The sequence below is a fragment of the Muntiacus reevesi genome, chromosome 17, assembly GCF_963930625.1.
Source record: "Muntiacus reevesi chromosome 17, mMunRee1.1, whole genome shotgun sequence".
Classification (NCBI taxonomy): Eukaryota; Metazoa; Chordata; class Mammalia; order Artiodactyla; family Cervidae; genus Muntiacus; species Muntiacus reevesi.
In genome coordinates, this window is record NC_089265.1 from 36,767,959 (window position 1) to 36,794,197 (window position 26,239).

The 26,239-nt window shown below is 38.0% G+C and overlaps 1 protein-coding gene across 4 annotated transcripts; it reads right to left on the minus strand.

The window, feature by feature from the left end:
- Positions 1–5,947: 5,947 nt before the first annotated feature.
- Positions 5,948–26,239, minus strand: CD274 (CD274 molecule). Of its 4 annotated transcripts, XM_065907822.1 has the most exons (8): positions 26,173–26,239; positions 25,488–25,681; positions 21,147–21,212; positions 19,683–20,024; positions 13,644–13,928; positions 11,584–11,691; positions 10,123–10,182; positions 5,948–9,062 (listed from the first exon to the last, which is right to left on the minus strand). In XM_065907822.1, the coding sequence occupies exons 2-8, from the start codon at positions 25,678–25,680 to the stop codon at positions 9,040–9,042; spliced, it is 1,077 nt and encodes a 358-aa protein (XP_065763894.1). In that variant the 5' UTR covers position 25,681; positions 26,173–26,239; the 3' UTR covers positions 5,948–9,039. The 4 variants fall into 4 exon arrangements, with proteins under 4 accessions (XP_065763894.1, XP_065763895.1, XP_065763893.1 ...); XM_065907823.1 differs by lacking the exon at positions 25,488–25,681 and having other exon boundaries at positions 26,173–26,215; XM_065907821.1 differs by lacking the exon at positions 26,173–26,239 and having other exon boundaries at positions 25,488–25,706.

A 26,239-nucleotide genomic window follows, 5' to 3' on the forward strand; every position in this document is an offset into this window, starting at 1 on the left:
AGAAAGGAAGAGAGATGATTGACAGATGAAGGCTGCTCTCGGTCATTTGCTGAGACTAGTATTAGTTTTTCTATTCCTCGGTCCTGACACAGCATTTTCTTTAGTTCTCACAACAAAAAAGTTCTTCTAATCAGTTTCAGTTATGTAAATTTTATTGTCTATTGAGGAACTTCTCCATGAGCTCTCTTGATTTTTCACCACTGCAGAGTATTTAGGTGAAAACAGCTTTTTGTGTCTTGTCAAAGGCTGGATGCTTGATGTCAGGTTAGACAGCCAAAGTTTCTCATGCAGAAGCCAAGATGCTGAAAGGGGAAGCCTAGGTCTGGGAATTTTGATAGTCACCAATAGCCCCAAAAATGCTGATCAAAGCTACACTTTGCAGTTTGCAAAAACTTGACTAGTGCTAAATTCAGTTTTCCAACTGGATAAATATAAGTTGGGGTTGTTCTTGCAAGCTTTCCCAAAGTACAAATATTTTAGTTAGTTCATACCTATGGAAGCATATTACTTGTCTATGGCTCTATAAACAATGGGTTGATTTGGCCTACTCATTCTTTATGTTCTTTATTACCTTGAGGATCTAGACCCACAGCTACTTAATGAGAGCCCATAAATAAACTGATCAGTCTTCCACATACTAGAGGCTGTGCTGGCAGTGAGGCCAGGTAAAAACAGGGAAAATTACATGAAAGAAAGTAATTCAGTACAATTGGGCTCGAGTATGGATTGAAATCCAGTGGTGGTTGAATTCAGTTGTTCAAACTCCCTTACCTCTGATGCTTATATTTAGCCTTATACATTAATGAGAGTTATCATTTCTTAAAAGTACATGAAAGTCCCTGAAAGGCAAATAATCGAGCTCAGACTTTTAAAATTATAATTATTTGGAATAAGTAATCATTTAATTCAAAAGGTTATGCCATAAAATTCTCTCCACTATAAACCCAATATGCCCCTTCAAAGGCAACAAGTTTTGGATGAATCCTTTCAGATATGCATTTTTGCATATACAAGGAAATATGTATCTATGTTTTTTCCTTTCAAAAATGCAAAAATTTTATCTGAAAGGATGCATAGTGTACATAATATACAAATTAATTGTACATAGTATACATAGGGTACTAAGTACTTATTGTGAAAATTGCTCATAGTATACATGCTGCATACATGATTTATATAATGTACAAAGTGGAGCATATCATACTCTTTTATACCTTTTTTACTTAATAAATGTATCTTGGAGATTTGTTTCATGCCAGTGCAGGAAGAACTTCCTTATTTGTTGATATGGCTGTCTAATATAGTATTCGGTTGTTTGGATGTGCCACCACACTTATTTAACAAGTTCCCTATTGATGGACAGTTGGGTTGTTTCCAGTGTTTTGCTATTAGAAAGAAAGCTGCAATAAATAGCCTTATGCATATGTCATTTTGCACATATGAGCATATAACTGTAGGGTAAATTTCTGCAAGCAGAATTTCTGGGTCATTTATAATTTGATAGATATTGCCAAATGATGTTTCTCAGGGGTTGTGTCATGTAAGGAATTGCAGATTTTCTTTGTTAGATTTCTCCTGTATGAAAAGAAACTGCTTTCCACATGGTTACTCTTTGGAAGTTTGTGGTCCCCACCATTGATACATGTTAAGATTCTAACCCTGAAAGATGATGCTATTACGATGATGGGGCCATTGGGAGGTGCTTAGGTTATGAGGATAGAGCTCTCATGGATGGGATTTGGTGTTTTTACAAAAGAGATCTCACAGAGATTGCTTGCCCCTTCCATCATGTGAAGACACAGCGAGAAAGTGCCATCTATGAACTAGGAAGACGGTCTTGGGCAGAACACAACCAGGCTGGTACCTTAATCTTGGACTTCCCAGTCTTCAAATGATGAGAAATAAACTCTGTTTATAAGCCACCAAATCTGTGGTATTTTGTTATAGCAGCTCAAGTGGACTAAGACACACATCATCAGAACTAGGCCTCTGGGGGGTTCAAAGTGGGGGGGGATTATGTATACTTATGGCCGATTCACGTTGTTGTATGGCAGAAACCAACACAATATTGCCAAGTAATTATCCTCCAATTAAAACAAATAAAGAAGTAGGCATCTTCTGTATTAACCAGGGTCCAAGTTGAATCTGGCCCACTTGGTGAAGGTTTTCTAGCCCTTACTATTTCTTCCCTCCTTTACTTCACAGCATTTGCTGTCCTCTCTTCTGTCTTGAGACATTTTTTAAAGTCTCATCTTCTCTCTTATTGTTTAATTCTTCCTAAATTTATATACTGTCTCCTCAGACTGTAAGCTTCATGAGAGCACGAGTCAGGTTAAATATCTTTGATTCTGCCATAATACCATGTAAACACTTGGCATGTAGAAGAAGTCTGAAGAGTTAGTCACCCAGTGAGAAGCTTGTAGTAGAGCTGTGGGAAATGGGAGTGGAATTTACGTATCAAAGTGGTACTTTCTAGGCCTCAGCTTTGGCATGGGCTTGGGAAGGAAAACTGACCCTCGGATGCCCAAGAGGGGGGCAGGAAATACACAGAGAAAAATAAGATTAATATGTTGAGATATAACACAATCCTGCCACAAGAACTTATTCTGGTAAACCATGTATTTCTTATGTTGAGAATTTTCCTGTCCCAAAATGTAGGCATTGGAAAGCTGTCCTAATTCAGTTCTGTCACCACTGTAGTCATCCTCAGGGTTCTCAAAGTGTTGAATGTAGCAGTGTGTGATTCTTTGACTGGCCTCCAGTCAAGAGACGCTAAAGTGTAGAAACTGGATGCATCTTCACCTCCTTTTACCTCCCCTTCAACCAGGATGATGATGATGCTCGGGCTCCAGCCTTGCAGTGGGTGTCTCTTCTTACCATTTTTTACCTCCTTTCCCTCTCTGGATCATCCCTTGGTTTCCCATCTGGACTGAAAAGCTCTGATGAGGAACTGAATCCTGGGGTTATGGGTGAGATTTCACTCTACACTCTAGGCAGCTGCCCATCTCCCCAGCCTGTCTCCCTTCTTGGTGAGATAGTATAAGCCACTCTCATTTTCTACAAAAAGAGATATCCTAGAGAGGGCACATCGACTGGGAAGTGGAGATCGGTGATCTGTTTACTGATAATATTTACTTGAGTGCAAACAGATATTCAGAACTTCCTGTCCATCCAACTGCATTGTTATACTATAGAATCATCACTCAGATCACAAATTGATGGAAAACAGTCAAAATACGATAGTTTCACAACAGTAAGAAACTGAGAAGTATATATCTTAGCCAATGTTCCACAACTTACTCTCCATTAAAAATTAATGTTACGGTTTTATATATATATAACATTTGAATGACCATTGTATTTTTCTCTCGAGGAAAAATAATTAAGTAAATAATCAGCAAGAATTATAATACAAACTCTTTTAAAAAAACCTTCCCATAATATCATTGCAATTGTGTATTTTTATTATGCATTTTTGCCTTAAAAAATTATTTTTGGCTGCGCTGGATCTTCATTGCTGCATATGGGTTTTCTCTAGTTGCAGCAAGCTGGGGCTACTCTTTGTTGAGGTGCTCAGGCTTCTCACTGCAGTAACCTCTCTTGTTGAGGAGCACGGGCTCTAGATGCATGGGCTTCAGGAGTTGCAGCACGCAATCTCAGCAGGTGTAGCACACGGGCTTAGTTGCTCCACAGCACATGGAATCTTCCTGGAGCAGCGATCAAACTCATGTCCCCTGCATTGGCAGGCAGATTCTTATCCACTGTACCACCAGGGAATTCCAATTTTGCCTTATGAACACTCCAGTTTTTCTTAACTTTCCTGATTTGGGAGCTTTCCAGGTAAATGTGGTGCACTTTTGTGGCACACCTCATCACCAGGCCATGACATTAAAAGAGATAATGTGTGTAATCCTAGTGCCTGACACAGAATACATGATCAATAAATAGTAATTATCATAATTATTTTATTTTCTTGGGCTCCAAAAACACTGTGGATGGGGACTGCAACCACGATATTGAAAGACACCTGCTCCTTGTGAGAAAAGCTATGACAAATGTAGACAGTGTATCAAAAAGCAGAGCTATCACTTTGCTGAGAAAGGTCCATATAGTCAAAACTACTGTTTTTCCAGTAGTGATGTACAGATGTAAGAGTTGGACCATAAAGAAGGCTGAGCACCAAAGAATTGGTGCTTTTGAACTGTGGTGTTGGAGAAGACTCTTAAGAGTTCCTTGGACTGCAAGAAGATCCAACCAGTGACTCCTAAAGGAAATCAGTCCTGAATATTCATTGGAAGGACTGATGCTAAAGCTGAAACTCCACTACTTTGGCCACCTGATGCGAACAGTCAACTCATTGTAAAAGACACTGATGCTGGTAGAGATGGAGGGTAGAAGGAGAAGGGAGCAACAAAGGATGAGATGGTTGGATGGCATCATCAACTCAATGGACATCAGTCTGAGAAAACTCTGGGAGACAGTGAAGGACAGGGAGGCCCGGCGTGCTGCAGTTTATGGGGTCGCAAAGAGTCGGACACGACTGAGCAACTGAATGATAACTGCTTCAATCTGGTTAAAATTTAACCTCTTAAAAATATTTATTTATTTATTTATCTGGTTGCACCAAGTCTTAGTTGCGGCATGTAGGATCTCCCATCTTTGTTGCAGCCTGCAGGATCTTTGGTGGCAGCATGCAAACCCTTAATTGTAGCATATGGGATCTAGCTCTCTGATCAGGGATTGAACCCAGGCCTCCTACATTGAGAGCACAGAGTCTCAGCCCGTAGATCACCAGGAAAGGCCCTAATCTCTCTTAAAATACAGATAATTCTGAAAATATTTAAATTACAATAGGAAAAATTTGGTTTGTAATATTAATTTCCTTGAAACTTAGGGGCGGGGCTGGAATAGGGAAAAATTATAAAAATGAAATGTAGCTATCTTCACAAAATGGTTAGTTATATGTATAGTGGAAAAGTTAATTCTGAATTCTAAGTTTTAAAATAGTAGTAATCTATCTGTTTCTAAAATACTTAGATAAAAATATATTTGGTCCACTTGTGGTAGACAGTCACATGCTTAAAAACAGGATTGGAGTAAAAGCTTAATGAAAGTTCATGATCCATTTTCAGGCTAACTTCCAATGTCACAAAATTTCATCCAGAACCATGACCACCAAAGCCAGCCAGAAAGTCTGGTCAGAAAGGTGAAATATTCTGATGTCAGCTAAAGATTTTTATTGTTTTCATTGCCCAGCAGTAGCATAAACATTATATCATCATTCTGCAAAGATACTGATGCTTGTTCTTTAGAATCATCTATAATCTGTCATATATTCTTAGAAATAGTCATCATTATCTTTTAAGAATATCTGATTTAGAGAAATGATTAAAAGTCTCTTTAAGATTGATGACTACGTAAGTTAGTTGACACATTAAATCTTACTGTCTCACCCTGTGACAGGCCTTAATCCTCAACTTTGTTCTAGGTTTTTCACTTCCTTTTCAGAACCTGATGACTGAATAAATCCAGCTTCACATGCATGGGGTTGCATATCCATGTCTACTGATCTGAGAAGAATACTCTTGTAAAGGAAAGTCCCTTCAATTCCCTGTAGTTCTCTCGAAGATCACTTTTCTCTCATCTCCCTTCCTTCAGATCTTCACAATAGTAATTTGAATACTTTTCAAAGTGAACAGAGTGAGAGAGGATGAAAATTTTCAATACATTCTTTAAAACATGCTTTTGATATTTTTCATCATATGGGTTGCAAGAGTATACTGTGTAAACATAGAAGCTATGTTTACCTAGCTATGAAAAACAGAACTAAGAACGTAACTGAAGATATTCCGAGTAACTGTCTCCATCGCAATGTTAAACTGAGAATATTTTTATAAAACATGTAGGAAACAAGAAAATTGATATGCGGATGAACTGAGTAACAAAATAAATAAGAATATTTTATTAAATTAATGCACATGTAAACAATGACAAATGCAGAATTAGATATCATCTCTGCCTATATCATTTACAATGAAACACAAGACAAAGGAATAAAGTGCCTTAGAAATCCAACACCACAAAAAGGCATTAAGATTTAGGAATGGAGAGAACAGACTTCACATCTTGCTGAACCAAAATTCTTGCTTGTACTTTACACAAAAGATACTGTCACCCAAACAAGGGATATTGTGCAAATGAACATGTACAAAAAGATAACAGAAAAATTTCTATTGGAGATTCTGTTTCTTCAGCTTTGATATATGGCAAAGCAAAGGATATTTTCCTTGTCACTGATCCAGGTAAGTGAGGAAGGAAGAAATATTCTGGGATCTCCTAGAGGGCATCTGAACATTTGGAAAGCAGTATCTTAGGAGACCTGTGTAGTGTGGTAAGAACTGGTTGGACTCAAGGGTTCAGACAGCTCACAGGCCTCGCAAGCCTTTTCTGGCACAAATGAGGATCTAGGGTCAAGGTTCTTGACTGGAATTTCCAAAAAGAACACAATTTTGCAAGTGCAAAATCAAAGTCAAGTTTATACTCCAGAGAAAACAGGGAAAAAAAAAAAACAAAAAAACAAGTTCCAGACATGAATCTGTCATACAGACTTAGCAATAAAGTCATCCTTTAAGGCCAGGTTGACATGGTGCATTCTGGAAAATCCATTGTGAGAAACACATTCTCTCTTTGAGAAACAAAAAATAAACCAAATCCAAACACAGTCATACAGCAAGGACTCGACAAAGGCTGGTCGTCTACATGTAGTAACTGTTTGGTATATACTCCCGTGGGGCCGTGGCCTGCCAGGCTTCTCTGTCCACGGAATTCTCCAGGGAGAATACTGGAACCCGGTGGCCCTGCCCTCTTCCAGGTGCTCTTCCCAACCTAGGGAGCGAACCCACTTCTTTTCTCCCATAAGATCAAACGCAGGTTTGATTCTTGGGATGGAGAGATCCCCTGGAGAACAGCAGGGCAACTCACTCCAGTATTCTCGCCTGGAGCATTCCATGGACAGAGAAGCCTGGCAGGCTACAGTCCATAGGGTCACACAGGGACACAACTGGTGACTTAGCATGCACACACAACTTCTAGGAGGCTATGGAAAAGATGACCTAGAACAAATAAGACAGTACCCAGACTCTGGGAACTTCACATTTGTTCTATCTACTACATAAGAAATAGTACATTAAATAAAAATAGCAAAGTGCACAGCAGATGCATAATGCATTACCGCTTATGTGGAAAAGAGCAAAAATAAAAAATATATACACATTTTACAAGTATTTTCACTTATATCCACAGAATTTCTTTAGAAGACAAATGAACAAAAGATAAGAGTGGTTGCTTCTGGAAAGGGAAACTAGATGAGTAGGAGGATGGAATGGAGACATTTTAATGTCTCCTACTGGACTTTTTGAATTTCAAATTATGAAAAAGCATAAATTCAAAATTCAGTTGCATTTAAATAAAAAAGAAAACTGCTATTAACAATACCAGGCCCTATATAAATAAGCATCAAATTTTATGGCAAAGCAAACCAATCAGGGGTAAATACAGTGATAGAAAAGGATTTCAAGAGCCATTTTCCATGGTTTTAAAGAATACTGGCATCTCATAAACTGAAATCGCTTTGATTTTTAAAATATTTATGCTTTTCAATTGTCCAGGAACACACTGGCTGGCTACCCAGAGGATCCCCTCCTTTGGAAGCTTTCTAAATTTTCCTCCTCACAACATTTTTCTCCTCTTATACCTTGGGCTGTAATGGACCATATTTTAGCGATATATTTTCTTATTGATGTCCTTATTATACTATGAGCTCCTAGAGGGAAGTTTCCTTATCTTGCTCACATCTGTAGACTCTGCCTGGCACAGTGATTGACATGCTAGGGCACTTCCTAAATGTTCGCTGAATGAACATGTCTTAAAGCATAGCTGTAAATTATATTCTAAAGGACAGAAGGTAAAAAAGTGTCTTTATTAATTTTTAATAGTTAAAAAAGGGCATATATATATATGTATAACTGAGTTATTTTGCTTAACAGCAGAGATTGGCACGACACTGTAAATCGACTATACCTCAATTTAAATAAATAAATAAATAAAAGGACGGGGGGTGACAGTTTTGGAAATCTGAGGTCTGCCTTGGTTAAGTTTCTTTACCTCTGTTCCCTCAGTTGTGAAATAGGTAGAATAATAGTGCTTACCACTATTGCTACAGGAATAAAATGAGTTTATGTGCACACATAGTTGTAAGGCTGATATTTAAGTATGACAGATATTTTGGTAACATATCTTACTTTGAGGTCTGAGAATAAGATTATCCAAGACAATTGAAGTATCAGTGGGTTAAATAAGGTATTAAAAATATCTTATACAAACTAATGGTTTGTTCTCTATGATTCCTAAGTACTAACAGTTATAGAGGATAACAAGTACTTTACAAATACTACTTTACAAATACTACATTTTACTTGACACACACAAGTCATTGAGCAGTAAATTTGGTCTGGTGAAAAAATGCTAATTTCTACTACAGCATATCTTCAAAAGAAATCACTCACAACCACACTCACAGGACAAGACACCACAGACTCAAAATAAATAAAAGTAAATCATACTCAAACACTGTGGCAACACTGGGATGCTCAATCAACCAGAAGACAAAACAAAGCACTGAGTAAAGGCAAAGGGCACTTCTGGAGGAACTGACCATTAAATCAGGGAATCTCAACCTGTTTTCCTAAGATGAGTGATGGATAATGTACATGGAGTTTCATCATTTAGAAGTGTCCTTTCTCCTTTTCACATGCATTGATGAGTCTTCCATCATTCAGAAGTACCAATGTTTCCTTCCACGGTACCTCTATTCCTTCTTCCTTTGTTCTCCTCTTCTTTCTCAGCTTCTGTCTTCAGAGCTTGGGCTTTTTAAGTTCTACATCATCTGTAGCCCCCTGGCCCACTGCATACCTCTGGTCTGATAAACCCAAACCACAGGCTGAGAATCCCTGTTTCAAGATCAGAAGTTTTAACACTGGATTACGTCTCCTCAAACTGTGTAGCTGGAAAGTGAAAATGAGAAACATAAGAAATATTTGCTAGATGATATAATAAGCTTTCAACAAGACAAAGAAACATTATATTTAAGCCCAATTCCCTTTACATGACAGACTGCAACCACCTACCATGGTTTGCCAGGAACTGTCCTGGTTATGAAACTGAAAGACTCATGCTCTGAGAAAACCCTTACTTCGTGGCAAACCGGGATGGTCTGTCATCCTAAGAAGCTCCAAACAACACTCACTAATGAGCTTTACAACACAAATGAGTGCTATGGACTCCATAATGAAACACGCCTGAGCTTGTCCAGGGTGATTAGACTAACTTTAAACTTGGGCTTATTGTGAAGTTTGGTTTCAAATTACATAAGAAGAACCAGAAGGCTTAATATAGTTTTCTTCTTAGTTCAGTGATCTTGACTGGGTGCGGTCTTTCTGGACTTCTACAAATGTAGACATTTGTGGTGAAATAGATTTAAGTGAATAGGTTAAGAGTTAGGTTCCATGGTCAGGTTAGCAGGCTCCAAAGCCTGATATTTGTCAAGACTTATGTTCTTGAGCAATTCATATTATTTTCTTGACTCTTTGTTTTCTCCACTATAAAACAGGAATAATCTAGTATTATCCTGGGATAATAAAAAAATAAATCTTCTTTGATATTATGGAGAGAGAAGATTGAGGTACTGTACATGAAGCAGTACACACAGTGCCCTATATAAAGTTTTATCTATCTACCCACCCATTCATCTATCACCCATTCACATAAATCAACTTGGTCCCCTAATGCAGGGAGATGTTAGGATGCAAAGCAAAGGACCTAGCAGAGAGAAGCTGCCTCCTTTTCCCACCTCCCCAAAGGGCCATCCCTCTACTCCCCTCTGCTATCCCTAAATCTCAGACTGTGGGAACCGTTCTTATATCAGAGTCGTGAGACAAACAAGAGGTGGTAGTTCCAACACTCAGCATTCAGTAAAATAAGGGGAGATTATAATGATAGCTTTCCCCTTGTTCTTTAACTTTTTGTTTCCTTTCTTCAACTTCCAATACCTGCTAAAATTCTTACCATTTTGTTGCTTTGAATTCATATCTTGGGTGCAGCATTTTTCTACATCCATCATTCTCACTTGAAGAAAAAAGTTATTTTTATTTTCATGTAATACAACTATACATCCCACAGAGTGACTCAAGTTTAAATCCTAGGTTCCTATGAAATATTTCTAATCCCTTAGGAAATCTGGTAGACTTCCATTTTCCAGGGGTCCCAACAGTTTAGGACACATGGTTTTGTTCCTAAATTTTCTTCAGGGGTATATACTTTTATTTTTTATTTTCCCCCCACAGATGTACCATATCCTGAGACACTTTATTATACTTTAGTTTTCTAGCCCTTTCTAATGCCAGTTAATGATTTTTCACAAGGAAATGCAAGTTGTGGTCACAGCCACTTCCTTGAACAAATCAACACCACCTCAGGATCTTCCTATCACTGAAATTTGATCCATATAGTCTGGCTGTCTCAGTTCTCTGTTCATTAAAAGAAGCTGACCTCCACGCCCTCAATTACACCACTTTCCCAGATCCACCCACCTCTTAAGGGGTTGTAGGGAATTTCTCAACAATTATTGGAATTCCCTTCCATTTTCCACTTCCCTATTTGCCATCAGATAACTCTATATACAGATCATCATCGGATCCTATGCTTCTCAAAGTATTGGGGAAATGTTTACTCTGAATCATTTTAAAATGAAAGGAAATTATTTGAATAGACACATTTTCCTGAATTTTAATTGTCCCCTTGGGTAAACAAAGAAATATACACATTAAAATTATTTTGAAAACTATATAATACCTTCAGCAAACTGCTCTATGGCAAAAGTACCACTGTTCTACATAAGGAACTATTTGTATTATTTAAAGCTCCCAGAAGTCAGCTCAATATAACAGTGTAACTAACTCAAGACAAATTCAACAAGCATTTTAACTTTTTCTTTCCTGTAAGTCTGTGGTTATTCCCATGATAGAAAGAAACTGTTTAACACTTGGTCTTCTTCAGCCTCCATGCACACCCTTTTTCTCAGGATCTTCACCCTGCAATCCTGCCCAGCTTCACTATAACTGCTATGAAACAGTGGAGTGTCTTTGTGCTACCTTGCAGAGGCAAGCCAGGTTTGCCTGCAGCCATGATCCAACTCTCACCCCCTTAGAAATGTTACTACAAGTGTTTACTGCCACCCTCCAATTCAAATGATGCTACAGAACCGGTAGCTAAAAATCTACTTTGCATAATTGAAAGTTGGCCCTGGAAGGGAAGGCTAATAGAAAGGCATTTTATAAATCACTGTTTCCTGTCAGGGGCACTCCTAGCATTTGGGGTAGAATAGTCTTCCGATACATGGGACTGTCCTGCACATTACAGGAGATGTAGCATCCCTGACTCTGCCCAGCCAGTGCCACCACAACAACAGTATCACTCTCATAAGTTTTCCCACAACCCCACCAGTGTCTGTCACCATAAAGGAAATACCATTTCTTTTCAGGCAGAAGATGACTGCCAGCGTTACATGCAGGAACAAGAAGACAGCTCCCAGGATCACCAAGTGATTCCTCTTTTTTGCTGGATCTGGATATGGTTCTGAAAAACAAAATAAAATGAAACTGACTAAAGATAAAATTTTCTTTGGGAGGGACCAAGAGAATAATCATCTTTGAAGTTTAATTTAGGTTAGCATTTTCTTAAGTACCAAAAGTTCCCTTCTAGTGAGTGACTGGAATGGTGAAATACCTCAGATATGAACGTGGGGGCAACATGGAAAACTGGAAGCAGCCCAGGTGTTGGACAGGTGCACCTCAGCTTAAGTTCTGTGGCTACTCACTAGCTTTGAGTTCTCCGGCAAAACATTTAACCAGTCTACAAAATGGAAATGATACTGAAATTTTTGTGAGGCTAAATGTTAATAAAATGCTTTTCACAGGGTGTGGCAACTCAGTATTATATGATAGCCTTGATTGTTTCACTTCTTGCATTCCTTAATATAAAAGCTAGCAGTCTACTGCACATGGCAAAGATGCAGTGTGATGGCTAACTGGCACTCCCAAAAGAGCTCCTTCTTCCCCACATCTGTGGCCATGATTGTGGATCATGGTTTGCTTTTTTCTTCTCCATCGTTTGAACACCTTGGGACATCTAATCATTGGTACTTTTCACCAATCTCTCTATCTCCAGCCCTCTGCAGGAAGAAAAGCAGTCTTATGGCACATGATGCTCAGAGACTAACTCCTACCTCCCACCATTAGCCATGATTCGTGATTACCTAGTTCAAGTTTTAAAGCCACAATCATAGTCAGTCTTTCTTTAGTAGCTGGCAGTTTACAAAGTCTGTTAATAACTTTATGAGTTAGGTGTGCCAAGTATTAAAGAAAAAACCTCCAGGTGACAGATGAGAACACATGCTTCAAAAAGTTACGTGAGTTAACCCTAGGTCTTCCCACAAGTAAGTTGTTATAAAACAGCTTTTAAATGGCAGCAATTCACTAAGGCAGCTCCTCCCAAAGTGATTCTTTAATTTTCTAAACTGCTTTTGTTCTTTTTGTTCTTAGGACTACCCTGGATTGTCTTTTCCTATTGTTTGCCTTTTCTATTCAATTTTTGGTTTGTTTTCTCTGAAGTACCAGAGCTTTACTGTCAACATCTAGTGGGGGTGAGGAGAGTGTGGTGAGAAGTGCCTCTGAGAAGACCTCTGGGTTTATATTAACATCATGCTCTCAAAGCTCACCTTCTCTAAAGGTCTCTAAAGGTCTGAGCCCCTCACCAGATTATATCCTGCCTTACCCACTTCTGTAGGAAAGTGAGATAAAAACATAGCTGATTCTGTGCAAACAAGAGTCTCAAATCATTTTCATACATTGAAGCCCATGTATTTCCAGGATGCTGTTGCCCAATAGGTTATAACTATGTAAAAAATGTGAAAAGCACAGAAGAAATCAAGTCGCTTGCCCAGGGGAACAGATTTATGCACTAAGACGACTACCTTGGAGGAGACAGAACGGGCAGGAAGACACTCTCCCATCGGGAATAAGATAGAAGAGTACATCCTATTTGCTTCCTGCCACAGAAACTCTGGAAAGAAGGAAACAGCTGTGATGTACTCAGATCTGGATTCCTGAAACATGGCCTGAGTTGAGTCTTCCTCTCAAGTGCTCGCCCAGATTCCTCCAGCCACAAGACCATTTCTAACATGAAATGAGATTGCCTGTTTTACTATCCGTTTCCTGAAGAGTGTCAACTGTTTCTTACTTTTCTATGAGCCTCCAACGCCTAAAACGTACAGCATATTGAATAAATACTTGCTTAATGTTTACTAAGTAGAAATATGACTTGGATGAATGGAGGTGAGGAAGCAGAATGCATTTTGTAAATGTAGTTTATTCATATAAATATAATTTATTCATTCGTTCAACAAACAATGAAAGTTTATGATGAGCAGGCATCAGGCTATGTACCAAGAGACAATACTACTAAAAAAAAAAAAGAGAGAGAGAGAGACAATACTAGGCACATTTTAATTGAGATGTTCAGAATATTACCTGGGATGACCAACTCAGCTGTATTGTTTTCCTCATGACCTAATCTCCGAAAAGTGCAGTAGAAAATTTCGTCAGCTGTTGTGTTGATTCTCAGTGTGCTGGTCACATTGAAAAGCTTTTCCTCCCTCTTGGAACTGGTGATGCTGGTTTTGCCACTCAGAACTTGGTGATTGCTGCTTGTCCAGATGACTTCAGCTTCAGGGTAACCCTCAGCCTGACACGTTAGTTCATGTTCAGAGGTGACTGGATCCACAGAAATTGTGTGGTAGATTTTGTGGTATGGAGCTAGGTCATGAACAAAAAGAAGGCATGGCTTTCATTTAACACAGAACTAGATGTGTGGCTTTTTGGTCTTGTCAACCTTAGACAGAATGCCAATCCAGGCTGTTCTCAGAGAAATAATCTTAAAGCTCAGATGTCTCAGCAGTGGAGACATGCCGGTAGTTCTGCCTCAACTCTTCCACTCATACTTGGGCCAAGTTTGGGCTTAAAGGAATACCTATCTTGCTATAAAAAGTATACGGCTATTTTTATTGAGCTTAAAGTAAAGATACAGATTGTTTTAAAAGCGAACTTTCAACTTTAAAGCAGTAGTCTTTCTATCCAAATATAAATCATGTCTGTCCATTTTTTCAAGTCTCTATATGTTTCTCAGTAAAGTTTTATAGTTTTTATAAAGGACCAAATTTAAATTTAATTTAATAAATATAATTTAATAAATTATAAATTTTATAAAGGACCAAATTTAAATTTATTCCTGGATATTTTCCCTTTGTTGTTGTAAAGCTGTTTTCATAAACACAAACCTCTCCACCTGTTCAGCCCTGTTTTCTTACATTTAATTTAATAAACAGAAATTCCATTTTGACATTCCACTCACTTTTTCAACTTTACGTGAATGATCAGAAATTAGGAATGAAAATAGTATTATGTCATTGTAAAAGTTGATACATGTTCCTGAATGATACGTTTTAAAGTTTAAGTGCATTTATAGGATTTTAGAATAGTTTTAGATTTACAGAAAAGTTGCAAAGATAGTATAGGGTACCCGTGTACCTCTCCCCCAACTTCCCCTACTGTTACCACCTTACATTACCATGGTACTTTCGTCCTAACTAAGGAGCCAACACTAGAACAATACTGTTAATTAAATCTTAAACTTTGTTCCATTTCACTAGATTTTCCCTACTGTCCTTTTGCTGTTCTAGGATTTCATCTAGAATACTATATTATGATACTTATTTTTTAAACTTTTTAGCTGGTTATTTTAATAAATCATTTAACTTTGATTAAATTTTAGATCATTAATTTGGGATACTTTTAGGATTAAGATATCCAATGTACTGAATATTTTAGCAGATTAGTGCTCTTATATTGCTTAAGAGCTTTATTTCTTGTTTATTCATTACAACTATGTTAACATGCTATTATTCCGTTGGCATAATTTTTACTCCTTAATTTAGTGTTACCACTAATGTTATAAGAAGAAAATATTAGAACTTACACTCATATGTATTTTTATCATAACAATTAAGAAATAATCTAAGCTTAACAAATTTTACTGACTGACACTGCCTCTCACTTCATGCACCTCATGAGAATCTTAAAGGAATAGAGGAATTTTATAACACCAGAGGGAGGAAAGTGACTTGTTTGAGATTTTTATAGATATTCAGGTTCTCTTATCTAATTTTAACTAAACTAACCCGCTTACAAAATGAACAACTAATTAAAAGGTTTCCCACAATGAAGATGAGCATTGAAGATATTACCAATAATTCAAGCAAAAACAAAAAGGAAATGGCAGGAGTGATACTTCTTACCACAACTTTATGAAGTAAAACAAGTACCTAACTCTATAGGACAAGGCATTGGTTAAAAAAAACTTCAAGATTGTCAAGATCACCCACTTTGGGTATTGATGAATTTCACCTGAGATACACTCTGCTTTGAAATATTAGCTGATGATAGCGAAGCATCATAATTAATAAGACATTGAAAATAATGTTTATTAAATTCTCATGTCATCTTTTTAAAATTTGTATTTTTTATATTTATAGATTGTCCAATGTATTTTCTTATGAACCATATGAAATTGGTGGTGTTCAATTTCTTTTGCCTTTAAAACTTAATTTCTTATGACATAACCTATATACTAGCACAAATATATTCTTTATAAACACACACACACATAAACATATTAGTTTAACATGCTTTCCTGATGGGATAGGTAATCAAAAACATTTGCAGATGACTGGTTTACTAGATCTGGAGTACATATGTGCTAATCCAGACCATGAAAAGTTAACAGTAGTTTTAAGTCAATACATTAATATAGCTCAATACACACTTTGGAGGTAAAAACACAGAAAATAAAACCTGGCTGTTAAGGGCAGGCCTCAGAGCCAAATTGCTTGAGTTTAGAACTTGGCTTCATCACTTAATAGTTGAATGAACTTGGCAAATTACTTAAATTTCTTTGGATCTCAGTTTCCTCATCAGTGAAATGAGAAGAGTAACACCACATGTCACTGATTCTAAGATGTTACCTACTGAAAGATACACTCAGATTTCAGAGCTAGTAAAATGTGAAAAACATGCGTTTTTAACATGATAAGCTCTGACTCCAGAGTCATTAGAGGATTAAATGCAGTAATACAGGTAAAGTGCTTAGGGTGGGGCCTGGCCCTTAAGTACTATAGAATTACTGCTAGAGTTGTTCTTCCTCTTCTTACTGCTACCAAAGTGCACTCATGTGGTATTCTTTAGAAAGTACTGACAGCTCCGGACGAACAGCCTTGGAAATAAATTTTCATATATACAAACTTGTTCAAGTTTCAAAAATTTTAGATTTATCCTATTTGAGGAAATACATCATTCATTCATTCAAGAAATATTTTTTATGTGCTCCTGTCTTACTACTACTCTTATATGCCAAATCCTAGGAAAACAGCAATGAATATAACAGACCAAAGTCTCTGTCTTTGTGGACTGTATGTTCTAGAAGAAGGAGAGAGATAATAACAAAATATATAGGTACATTTATGTGATATGTTACACGATATGGGGTCAAATGCTACAGAAAAAACTTAAACAAGACTGGTTGGTGAATATGGAGCAGAGATATGGGTGGTAAAGCAGTTAATCCTTGGTCCATACAAACAAATTAGCTTTATCAGGATAACTACACATACTTTGTTCTTTCAGTTGCCTAATCCCATTTAAGTTCTTGAAAGTATAAATGGGCACTTCATTTTCCTGGCTATAGAGTTCAATGTTTAAGGAAAAAATAACATTTTCAACTGAAAAGTCAAATGTCTGAGAATCTGGTATTTAAACAAAAATGAAAGGTGCACTAACACCTAAGTGATAATAATAATTGAGTTAATCTAAAACTAAACTCAAATTTTAGTTTTGAAATGCTTCACCTTTAAAATCCCATGGTGACTGAACTCCCTGTGGGGAAGCTATGAGACCACATATTTGCAGTGATGGGAAGAGAAGCTCGACAGCTTTACTGGTGAAATTATTTGCATATGGAAATGACTGAGGAGTTATACTTCCCCGAGTTGTAAAGCTCATGTAAGCCAGCATGGCTTCAGTGCAATGAAAGCTTGGTGTCTGGTTTGCTTTTAGTGCAGCTCAACGTAACCTCCAAGACCACTGTGTGCAAATGACAATGAGATGTTCTGGGACTAGGATGCCAATATAGTAATTTACAATATGAAATGGAATGGTCAAACAAATCACATCCTCAAATCTGGCTGGTCATCTGTTTTGCTCCATCAAGGACCCCACCTTGGAAAAATTACCTGTGCTGAAAGGTTTTCTACTGTGTTAAACTACAGCAACTGCTACTGCTGCTGCTAAGTCACTTCAGTCGTGTCCGACTCTGTGCGACCCCATTCCTGGGATTCTCCAGGTAAGAACACTGGAGTGGGTTGCCATTTCCTTCTCCAATGCATAAAAGTGAAAAGTGAAAGTGAAGTCGCTCAGTCATGTCTGACTCTTCGCGACCCCATGGACTGCAGCCTACCAGGCTCCTCCTTCCATGGGATTTTCCAGGCAAGAGTACTGGAGTGGGGTGCCAGTGCCATCCACAAGGGACATTACAGAACCCAGAAAAACTGGAAGAACAACTTTAGGACAGGGACAGCTTTCCCACTCTCTGCATACTCCCTACAGGCTGATGAGAGACTCTTCTTATGGAAGCAGAAGCTTATAGTCTGTACTTCCTTCTAATCCACTTAATGCCAGGCTGATACTCTTCCTACCCACCCAAGATCTAAAAATGCTGGCTGTTCATGGAGCTAAGTCTTGATCATTTCTTCAATACCTTGAAATACAGTATGCCTGATAACTGCTGATAGACTGAAGAAAAGTTAAAAATCTCAACTTGGGATCCCATCAGCTTGTTTTTATAAATATCTGCTCTGGAGAAACATATGGTAAGATATAATTAAATTAAATCTATTTCATAGGACAAGTGAGATTTTGACAACAGTAGCACTAACCGAGCCAAATTCAGAGGCCCAGCAATGCACCATGAAATAAGACACATTCCAATATAAATTTTATTTTGAGTATATAATGATTAGTTACTCTTTTATGATAAATGTAAACTTTTCCTATTTATATTACAGACCTTCAGGTTGATGCTTAGGTCAGGAATAGAAACACCAAGGAATGACTATTTAACTCTAGTCACATATTAAAAGGTCACCATGTGAAAAAAAGAAGCAAGTAGATACTCTCAAAACTGTGACTATAGATGGCAGATTCCAACTCAATATCTGAAAGAAATTACCAAAGGCTATGGAAGGGAGGTCCAAATGACAAGGGTTTCATCACAGTAAGTATGTGAATAGAAGATCCTTTGTGGAGATTTCTGTGGGTGTTTGGACTAGCTGCTCTAGTCTGGGATTCTTTCAGGTCTCAATTTTGTGTATCATAACAGTGAAAGCAGAGGTGGTCAACTAAGGTGTTTTCCTTTGTTTAGCTAGCTGCTGCTGCTAAGTCACTTCAGTCGTGTCTGACTCTGTGCGACCCCATAGATGGCAGCCCACCAGGCTCCTCTGTCCCTGGGATTCTCAAGGCAAGAACACTGGAGTGGGTTGCCATTTCCTTCTCCAATGCATGAAAGTGAAAAGTGAAAGGGAAGTCGCTCAGTCGTGTCTGACCTTAGCGACCCCATATACTGCAGCCTACCAGGCTCCTCCCTCCACGGGATTTTCCAGTCAAGAGTACTGGAATGGGTTGCTATTTCCTTCTCCGTATTTAGCAGAAGAAACCCCAAATTTTGAACCCAAGTGACCAGATATCATATTTATAGGTCAGTACCTAGGAACTGGACACTCACAGTTCTTCTTCAATGCTCCAACATATTATTGGCACAGATTTTTAAGATGAAAGTACGCCCAGTGAGCACAGTTCATACTCTCTTCATTTATTCAATACTTGACATGATTATTTTTTGCCTTCATAGATTGACTTCAAGTCTTTTTGAATGTGAACTTTACAGTGGGATTTGTTTTTAATATATATATCTTTACATTTGACATAGAGAGCTTCCAAGGAAGGAAAATCCTGGCAGACCTCATAAAACTGAGAAATAGGTACTAAATTAAAAAATTCCTGGAGGAACATGCAAATAGTGATTATTACCTTTGCATGCCATGGAAGATATAGTGGCAAAGGGAGGAGAGACATTTTTGTAGTTCATTGTATCCTCTTCCATAGTATGTGAATTATTTGCAAGTATGTGTATACATATTACTTTTATAATAATAAAAAAGTGAAGATTAGGAATTTTTAGGAAAACTGAATGTACTGTGAAATATGACTGTCATGTTTAGCTCTAGATCTTTGGGGACTATCAAATAGGATGTGCTCAAGCAATGCTCATTGGATGAGTGTGCGAATGAATGAATAACAGACTGCTGCTGTGGAAAGTGAAGCTGGACTTTCAAGAATGAAAAGTTCAACACTGAGATATGGTTTTAACAAAGGTTGTGCCTTATTAACTATAATAAATCTTACCATTGACTTTCAAAGTAATCCGCTTGTAGTCGGCACCGCCATAGCTGATCAAGCAACAGTAAACCCCTGCATCCTGCAATTTCACATCTGTTATCTGAAGTGCAGCCTTTCCCAAGGAGAGTTGGTCCTTCAACAGCTGGGCCCTCCCATGGTAGCTACTGTGCTGAACGTTCAGGTCTTCCTTCCCATTCACAAACTGAATAATTTTCTTATCCTCCATTTCCCAGTAAACAACTAATGCAAGCAGGTTTAATTGTTTGTCTACTGGAAATCTGCATTCCAACGTCACATTGCTGCCATATTCTACCACATACAGGTCCTTGGGAACTGTGATAGTAAATGCTGAAAAGAAAGATAACCAATCCTTAGAAGATGGAAAATTCCTCAAAAAACTTATAGAATGAGTCCAGGATTTACAGAAGCTTTATCTGGTCACTTACATGATAATTACACTTATGGACTTACTTCCCTGAAATGATTATTTTATCCAGTGAGCTTGAGACATGTTTTGGGATGCTATATCTCATCCAAAGTTAGAATAATAAAGTCAGCTAAACAAGGTGTCCCAAAATTCATAAACATACACTACTGTAGAACTATTAAATGGTAAAGGGGTACTTATAACCAGGAAGACTTAGTTTCATATGGACATCCCCAGAACATCCTTTGACCGAACATTTATTTGCCTTTTACATAGTCTAAATCATAGATTCCAATGTATCTCTCTACTTATTGCCCCAAACTCTTAATCAGTTGTCTGGCCAGAGGTAGATGAGTATAGAGATTTTGGGAGCATCTCAGGCTGATGCAGGTACTGTATTACCCTGACATTCCATGTATGCTACAATTCTTCCTTAGAATATACTTATTAGAAAAAACAGGTCATAGAGCAAGGTGGATAGAATGATCCTGTCCTTATTTAAAACAAATATGTGAAAGTATACAGATAGGCCATTTCCCCAGATATTTTCAGTAATTATTCTTGGGAAATAGATAATGGATAATGAGTAATGGATGGGCTTCCCAGGTGGTACTAGTAGTAAAGAACCTGCCTGCAAATGCAGGAGATGTAAGAGACGCAAGTTCGATCCCTGGGTTGGGAAAATCCCCTGGAGGAGGACCTGAAAATCCACTCCAGTATTCTTGCCTGGAGAATCCCCATGGATAGAGCAACTTGGCGGGCTTCAGTCCATAGTGTTGCAAAGAATTGGGCATGACTAAAGTGACTTAGCATGCACACAATGAGCAATGGACATGGGTTAATTCTGTTTCCTTCAGTGTGTCCATACTCTTTGTATCTTTGCCCAGTGAAATAGATATATGAAATATGTTTATCAATTATAATGAAGGAAGAATAGAAAGTCCTCTATATAAAAATTACATATCCATTTTATTATTTCACTTTTGATCTTAAGATTAAAATATTTAAAATATAGAACCTAATGAAAGGATTTTGTGCCTTACCTTTCAGCGAATAACAGTAAGCCATGAATGTTAAGACACTATATATCCTCATCTTTCTGGAATGACCTAATTATGGAAAACAGAAAAAAGGAAACTCCTTTACTCAATAATTGAATACCCAGACATTATGGGACTTGGCAGTTCTAATTGAAACTGTCTACTGATAACCAGACAATGACTGATTTGTAAGTGTTAAAATGCAGCAGGGAATTTAGAAGCTCAATACCTTCACATAATATCCCATAGTCATATGAATCTAAATGAAAAAAAAATGATACTATGATGAGACTTTAAAAATTTAACTACAAGGCCTGGAAAAAACTTGTACACACAAAAGAAACCAACATGAAAATATTGCACCAAAATTCTCTCAATTATCTTACGGGTTTTTTTCTGCAGTGTAACATCTCTAGAAATCTAAGCCTGCCCTATACAAAATTTCAAAGCAAGCAGAATCTGACTTCCATGTCTCCCAACCTTCAGTGCCTTTTCCCCCCAGCAGCTGAATACCTTCATCCTACTCTTTAACTATTCAACTCTTCCAGATTATCATCCAAACCATGCCAGTTCTCGTCAAGGTGCCATCTTTCCAAATCTCCTCTTTTGTCCTTTGCTTATCCCAAATTATAAATTATATTATATTTCCTCACTAAACTGATTCCACTAGCAGCAGGCAGAGTGAGAAGGAGAAACCATTGGTTTCAACCACTTCATACTAAGATGTGGCTCACTCACAGCCTTCTTTCAGTGGTATCTGCCTTGATTCTACTCTTCATTGTGTCATCCTGCTTGAAATTCTACCAATTCTTTAATTTAGCAGACATTAATTGAGTACCTTTTCTGTGCCAGGCACTATTTTAGGCATTAGAGATATAGCAGTGAACAGGAAAGAATAATCACTCTTCTCTAGGAGCAAGTATTCAGCAAAGGAGTAAATAGAGAAGATCTGTGCTATAGTTCAGCAAATCTGTTTACTTATTAACATTTTCTCATGCTATATATATATTTATACACTTTGAAGAAAAAAGCCAGTTTTCCCCCTTAAGAGTCCCTGTGACCTTTGTGTACATACAAAAACTCACAATTGATCAATTAATCAATGCTACACATATGTAAGGGGGAAGATTTATGCCATATATATATAAATAGCTCTAAAAATCAGTAAGAAAACTACACACAACCCAAAAGGAAAATGAGCCAAAGGTTCTATTATACAGTTCAGAGAATAAGAAATACAAATGATATCTAAACAAAGGGAAGGACTCTCAATCTTACCAATGAAGAAAAGATAATAGTTTAAGATGCGAGACATCATTTTTCACTTACTTGCTTGATTAAGATTATAAGTATTCCTAATATCTAGTGTTTATGAGGGTATGAACAAATGGGTTTCCTTACCAACTACTGGTAGGAATGTGAAGTTATATAACCTGTTTTTTGGAGGGTAATTTGGTAATCTCCATTAAAATTTTAAATGTATATGCCATTTAGGTTTCACTTCCTCTCTAAGAAATATATCTTACAAAAACAAAAACACAAGCATATGACAACAGACATCAAAAGAGGTACTATCTGCTACTATCTAGTGGTAAAGGCCAGGGATGCTGTTAAACATCCTAGAGTGCCCATGACAACCCCTGCAGCAAAGATACATCTGGTCCCAAATGTCAACAATGACAAGGTTGAGAAACCTTGCAACCATTGTGAGTATGTCAGTATATATTTTCCTTCTAGATTTTTCCCTATGAAGCTTTTAAAAACAACTAGACACATAACATCCACTTTTTTCATTTAGTATTTTGATGAATATTTTCCATTTTGCCACACAATATTTATGTTATTTAGTGGTCCCATAATGTTTAGTTTCCTGTTGTTAGGTATAGTATTATGTTTAGTTTTTAAAATAACGTAAGTATTTGTGTATTCAGCAAATATTTGTTAAGTGCCTACTGTGTACTAGGTCCCAGGCTAGGCCCTGAGGATAGATTTTCCCCAAGTAGAACTGCTGATCAAGGAGAAAGAACATTTTCCTAGTTCGTGACACATGTGGATAACTGGTGCCAGTTACACTGAGTCTTCATCTAGCACTTATTATATACATATATATACACACACATATGTATATATATTCTAATTTAGTTTAAAAAACAAGCAAAGAACTATTGAATAAAATAGAGGCACATTAAATCCACTCACGGATTTCAACTAATTTTTCCAGTACATTCCTTGATGGAGTTCCTATCTCTTGACGAATCTGTTTGAAAATTTCAGAGGTAATGAATGTTTACTGGAAGGTGAGGGATTAGATCTGATATTTACCTAAGTCCTCATTATACCTCATCTTCCAGGGCTCCATTACCTTGGAGTACAGCTATTGTTAGTGAGGGAATAGTTGGGGGAAGATAAGAGACCATGTAAATAGACATGGTCTTTGACCTTTAACAGTTACCTGGTGGCTCAGAAGGTAAAGTGTTTGCCTGCAATGCGGGAGACCTGAGTTTGATCCCTGATTCTGGAAGATCCCCTGGAGTATGAAATGGCAACCCACTCCAGTATTCTTGCCTGCAAAATCCCATGGACGGAGGAGCCTGGCGGGCTACATACAGTACACTGGGTCGCAAGGAGATGGACATGACTGAGCGACTTCACTTTCTTTCTTTCTTGACCTCTAAATCACACATCAGGGCAAGTTGGTCTAAGATAAGAACACTAACATCTTCTTCAGGTAAGAAACTCAGTATAACTAAATTCCCAGACAAGAACTGAGACATTCAAAGAGCAAGAAAATGTGAACTAGGAAAGAAGTGATGGTTCATTCAGGATGGGGAAGCAGGTTTGTCCCTGGGGGAACCCAGTATACCAATATGGAACTGATACTACTTCTCTATCTCACTAAGGTAGGATAGATAGGACAAAAAGTCAGGGAAAAGAACTCAAGTTTTCTTAAAAGCAAGGAGTGTCGTGTTGCCTGTTACTTCAGGGTTTCCTTTGATTTTTATCTGATGTACATGAACTACGATTTGACTTTTAAAAATTCCTAGAGTTTGAAAATGTCTCCAAGCAAGGGGAGAACCTACTCAAATGACAGATCAAGACAGTTGACCTATTAAACCTCTGTGCTCACATTCAGTCTCTTTAGTTGTGTGTGACTCTTTGCAAGTCTATGTTGTCAAACTCTATTAAACTCGACTAAACCCTGTGCCCGGACTCCCTCCCTTCAATCACACTGAGCTAGTCTACATTTCCCAGGTGTGGCTTCAGTTCCACAGTATTTCTGTGGCTTCCTTTAAGAACACACTCTAACTATTGTCTTGTAAACTCTGCCTACTCTATTCCTGGAAAAAAAAAGTTGATTATTATTATTTTTTTAAAGAGCATCGCAATTCTAATAAACTGCTGGGCAACTGTCAATATGAACTGGCACAACCTTTCTGGAAGGCAATTTTCAATCTGTATCAAAAGGCTCTTAAAGCATTCAGACTTTGATTGGTAGTTATACTTGTAAGAGCTCCTCTGAAGGAAATAATAACCAATGTTCCAGCTTTTATAAGCAATGAAGGTGGGTGAATGGCTAAAATAGTGAACCTCTAAATAATCCTGATGTCCAGCATGAGGGGATTAATTTTGTCTGGTTATCCAGCACCATGGAATGTAGCCATTAAAAAAAAAAAAAAATCACATTTTTAAAAGCAATTTAACCTGTAGAAACTCATCCACATTAAGCCCCCCCCCCCAAAAAACAAGGCATAATAATGATATGACATTTCTATAAGACAAATCCAAACTCAACTGTGATATAGGCTAAGCTCAAAGTGTTAAGAAATGCTTTAACATTTTTTCCCTCAGGCTCCTCTTTCCCTCCTTCAGGACTCCTTTAGTCCTCAGAGCAGAGAGAGCAAAGAGCTCCAGTTTGGGTATCCTGGCTGTTACAGCAGGAAGGGAACTCAAGAGATGCTGCGGGTGTGAGGACTTACCCAGATCAGACTGCTAGTGAGTGGCTGAAGGTGTACTAGGACTCAGGTGTCCTGACCTCCAGCCCAGAAATTTCCCTCTAGACCCGTTTACCCACTTCAGGACCACAGTCATGAACGCACAGAAACATGTATGTACTTACAAGAAAAGCAAAACTAAATCCCGCCTAGCGAAAAGCTAAATTTGTTACTTGTTCTTATTAATTTAGACAAGTAATGCGGCTCTACAGCACCGAAACCATCACAAGCTTTCCCCTACCCTTCTCATCTCTCCATCCCAAAGAAAGGGTCTGTGTGGCAGTCCTGTTTTAAAGTGCCAAGCGAGTGAGGCAGCCAAAGACACTGGCCAGTGAGCGAGAACGCTCCCTACCTGCCGGCGGGAGAGTCGCTGCTGGCGTGGAGACTTCGGCGCTGTGCTCCGGTCTGCCGGGGCCACCCGCAGCTATTGAGCTCGCGTGGGTGTTTCTCCGCCCACTTTCTGGCCCGCCCCGTAAGCGCCGAGGGGACTGGATTTTCTTACCCTGACCCAAGTATGTGAGTTGGGAAATAAGCGCGTTTTCCATTCTTGGAAAAGATAGATAAAAGAAACCAAAAGTGAAACTTAAATCCGGCTTCCCGTAAATCAGCTTTTTAAAAGAAAAGTTTCAAAGATGAAAACAAATCATTATCGGACGCTTTAAACAATATTTAGAAACAAACCAACATCGGAAAGCATCACAGATGTCCGACATTGGTTTTACCTTAAGAATCCACACTCTAAATTCTGCCATGAAGTTTCCCCTTTCTGCTAAAAGCTCTTTTACAAGATGTCGGATCATCCTGACATAACTTGATCTACAACATACAGAAAGTAAAACGATATTTCCCTAATTACTCATTATACCTCCTCTTCCAGGCCCGGATGGCGTTGATTTTTTATTTAGAAAGTAGGTGTATGCGTATGATAGGAAATGTATTTTTAAAACGTGGATTTTTGTCACTTCCTCAAAGTTCCTCGACATAGTGAAACCATAATTGCATTTGTCATTAAAATAACTTCCCATCAGGACTGATACCTTTTAAGAATGCTCTGGGGATCCTGCTATTTTGCCTCGTTGAGATCCAGGTTAGGGTAGCACATTC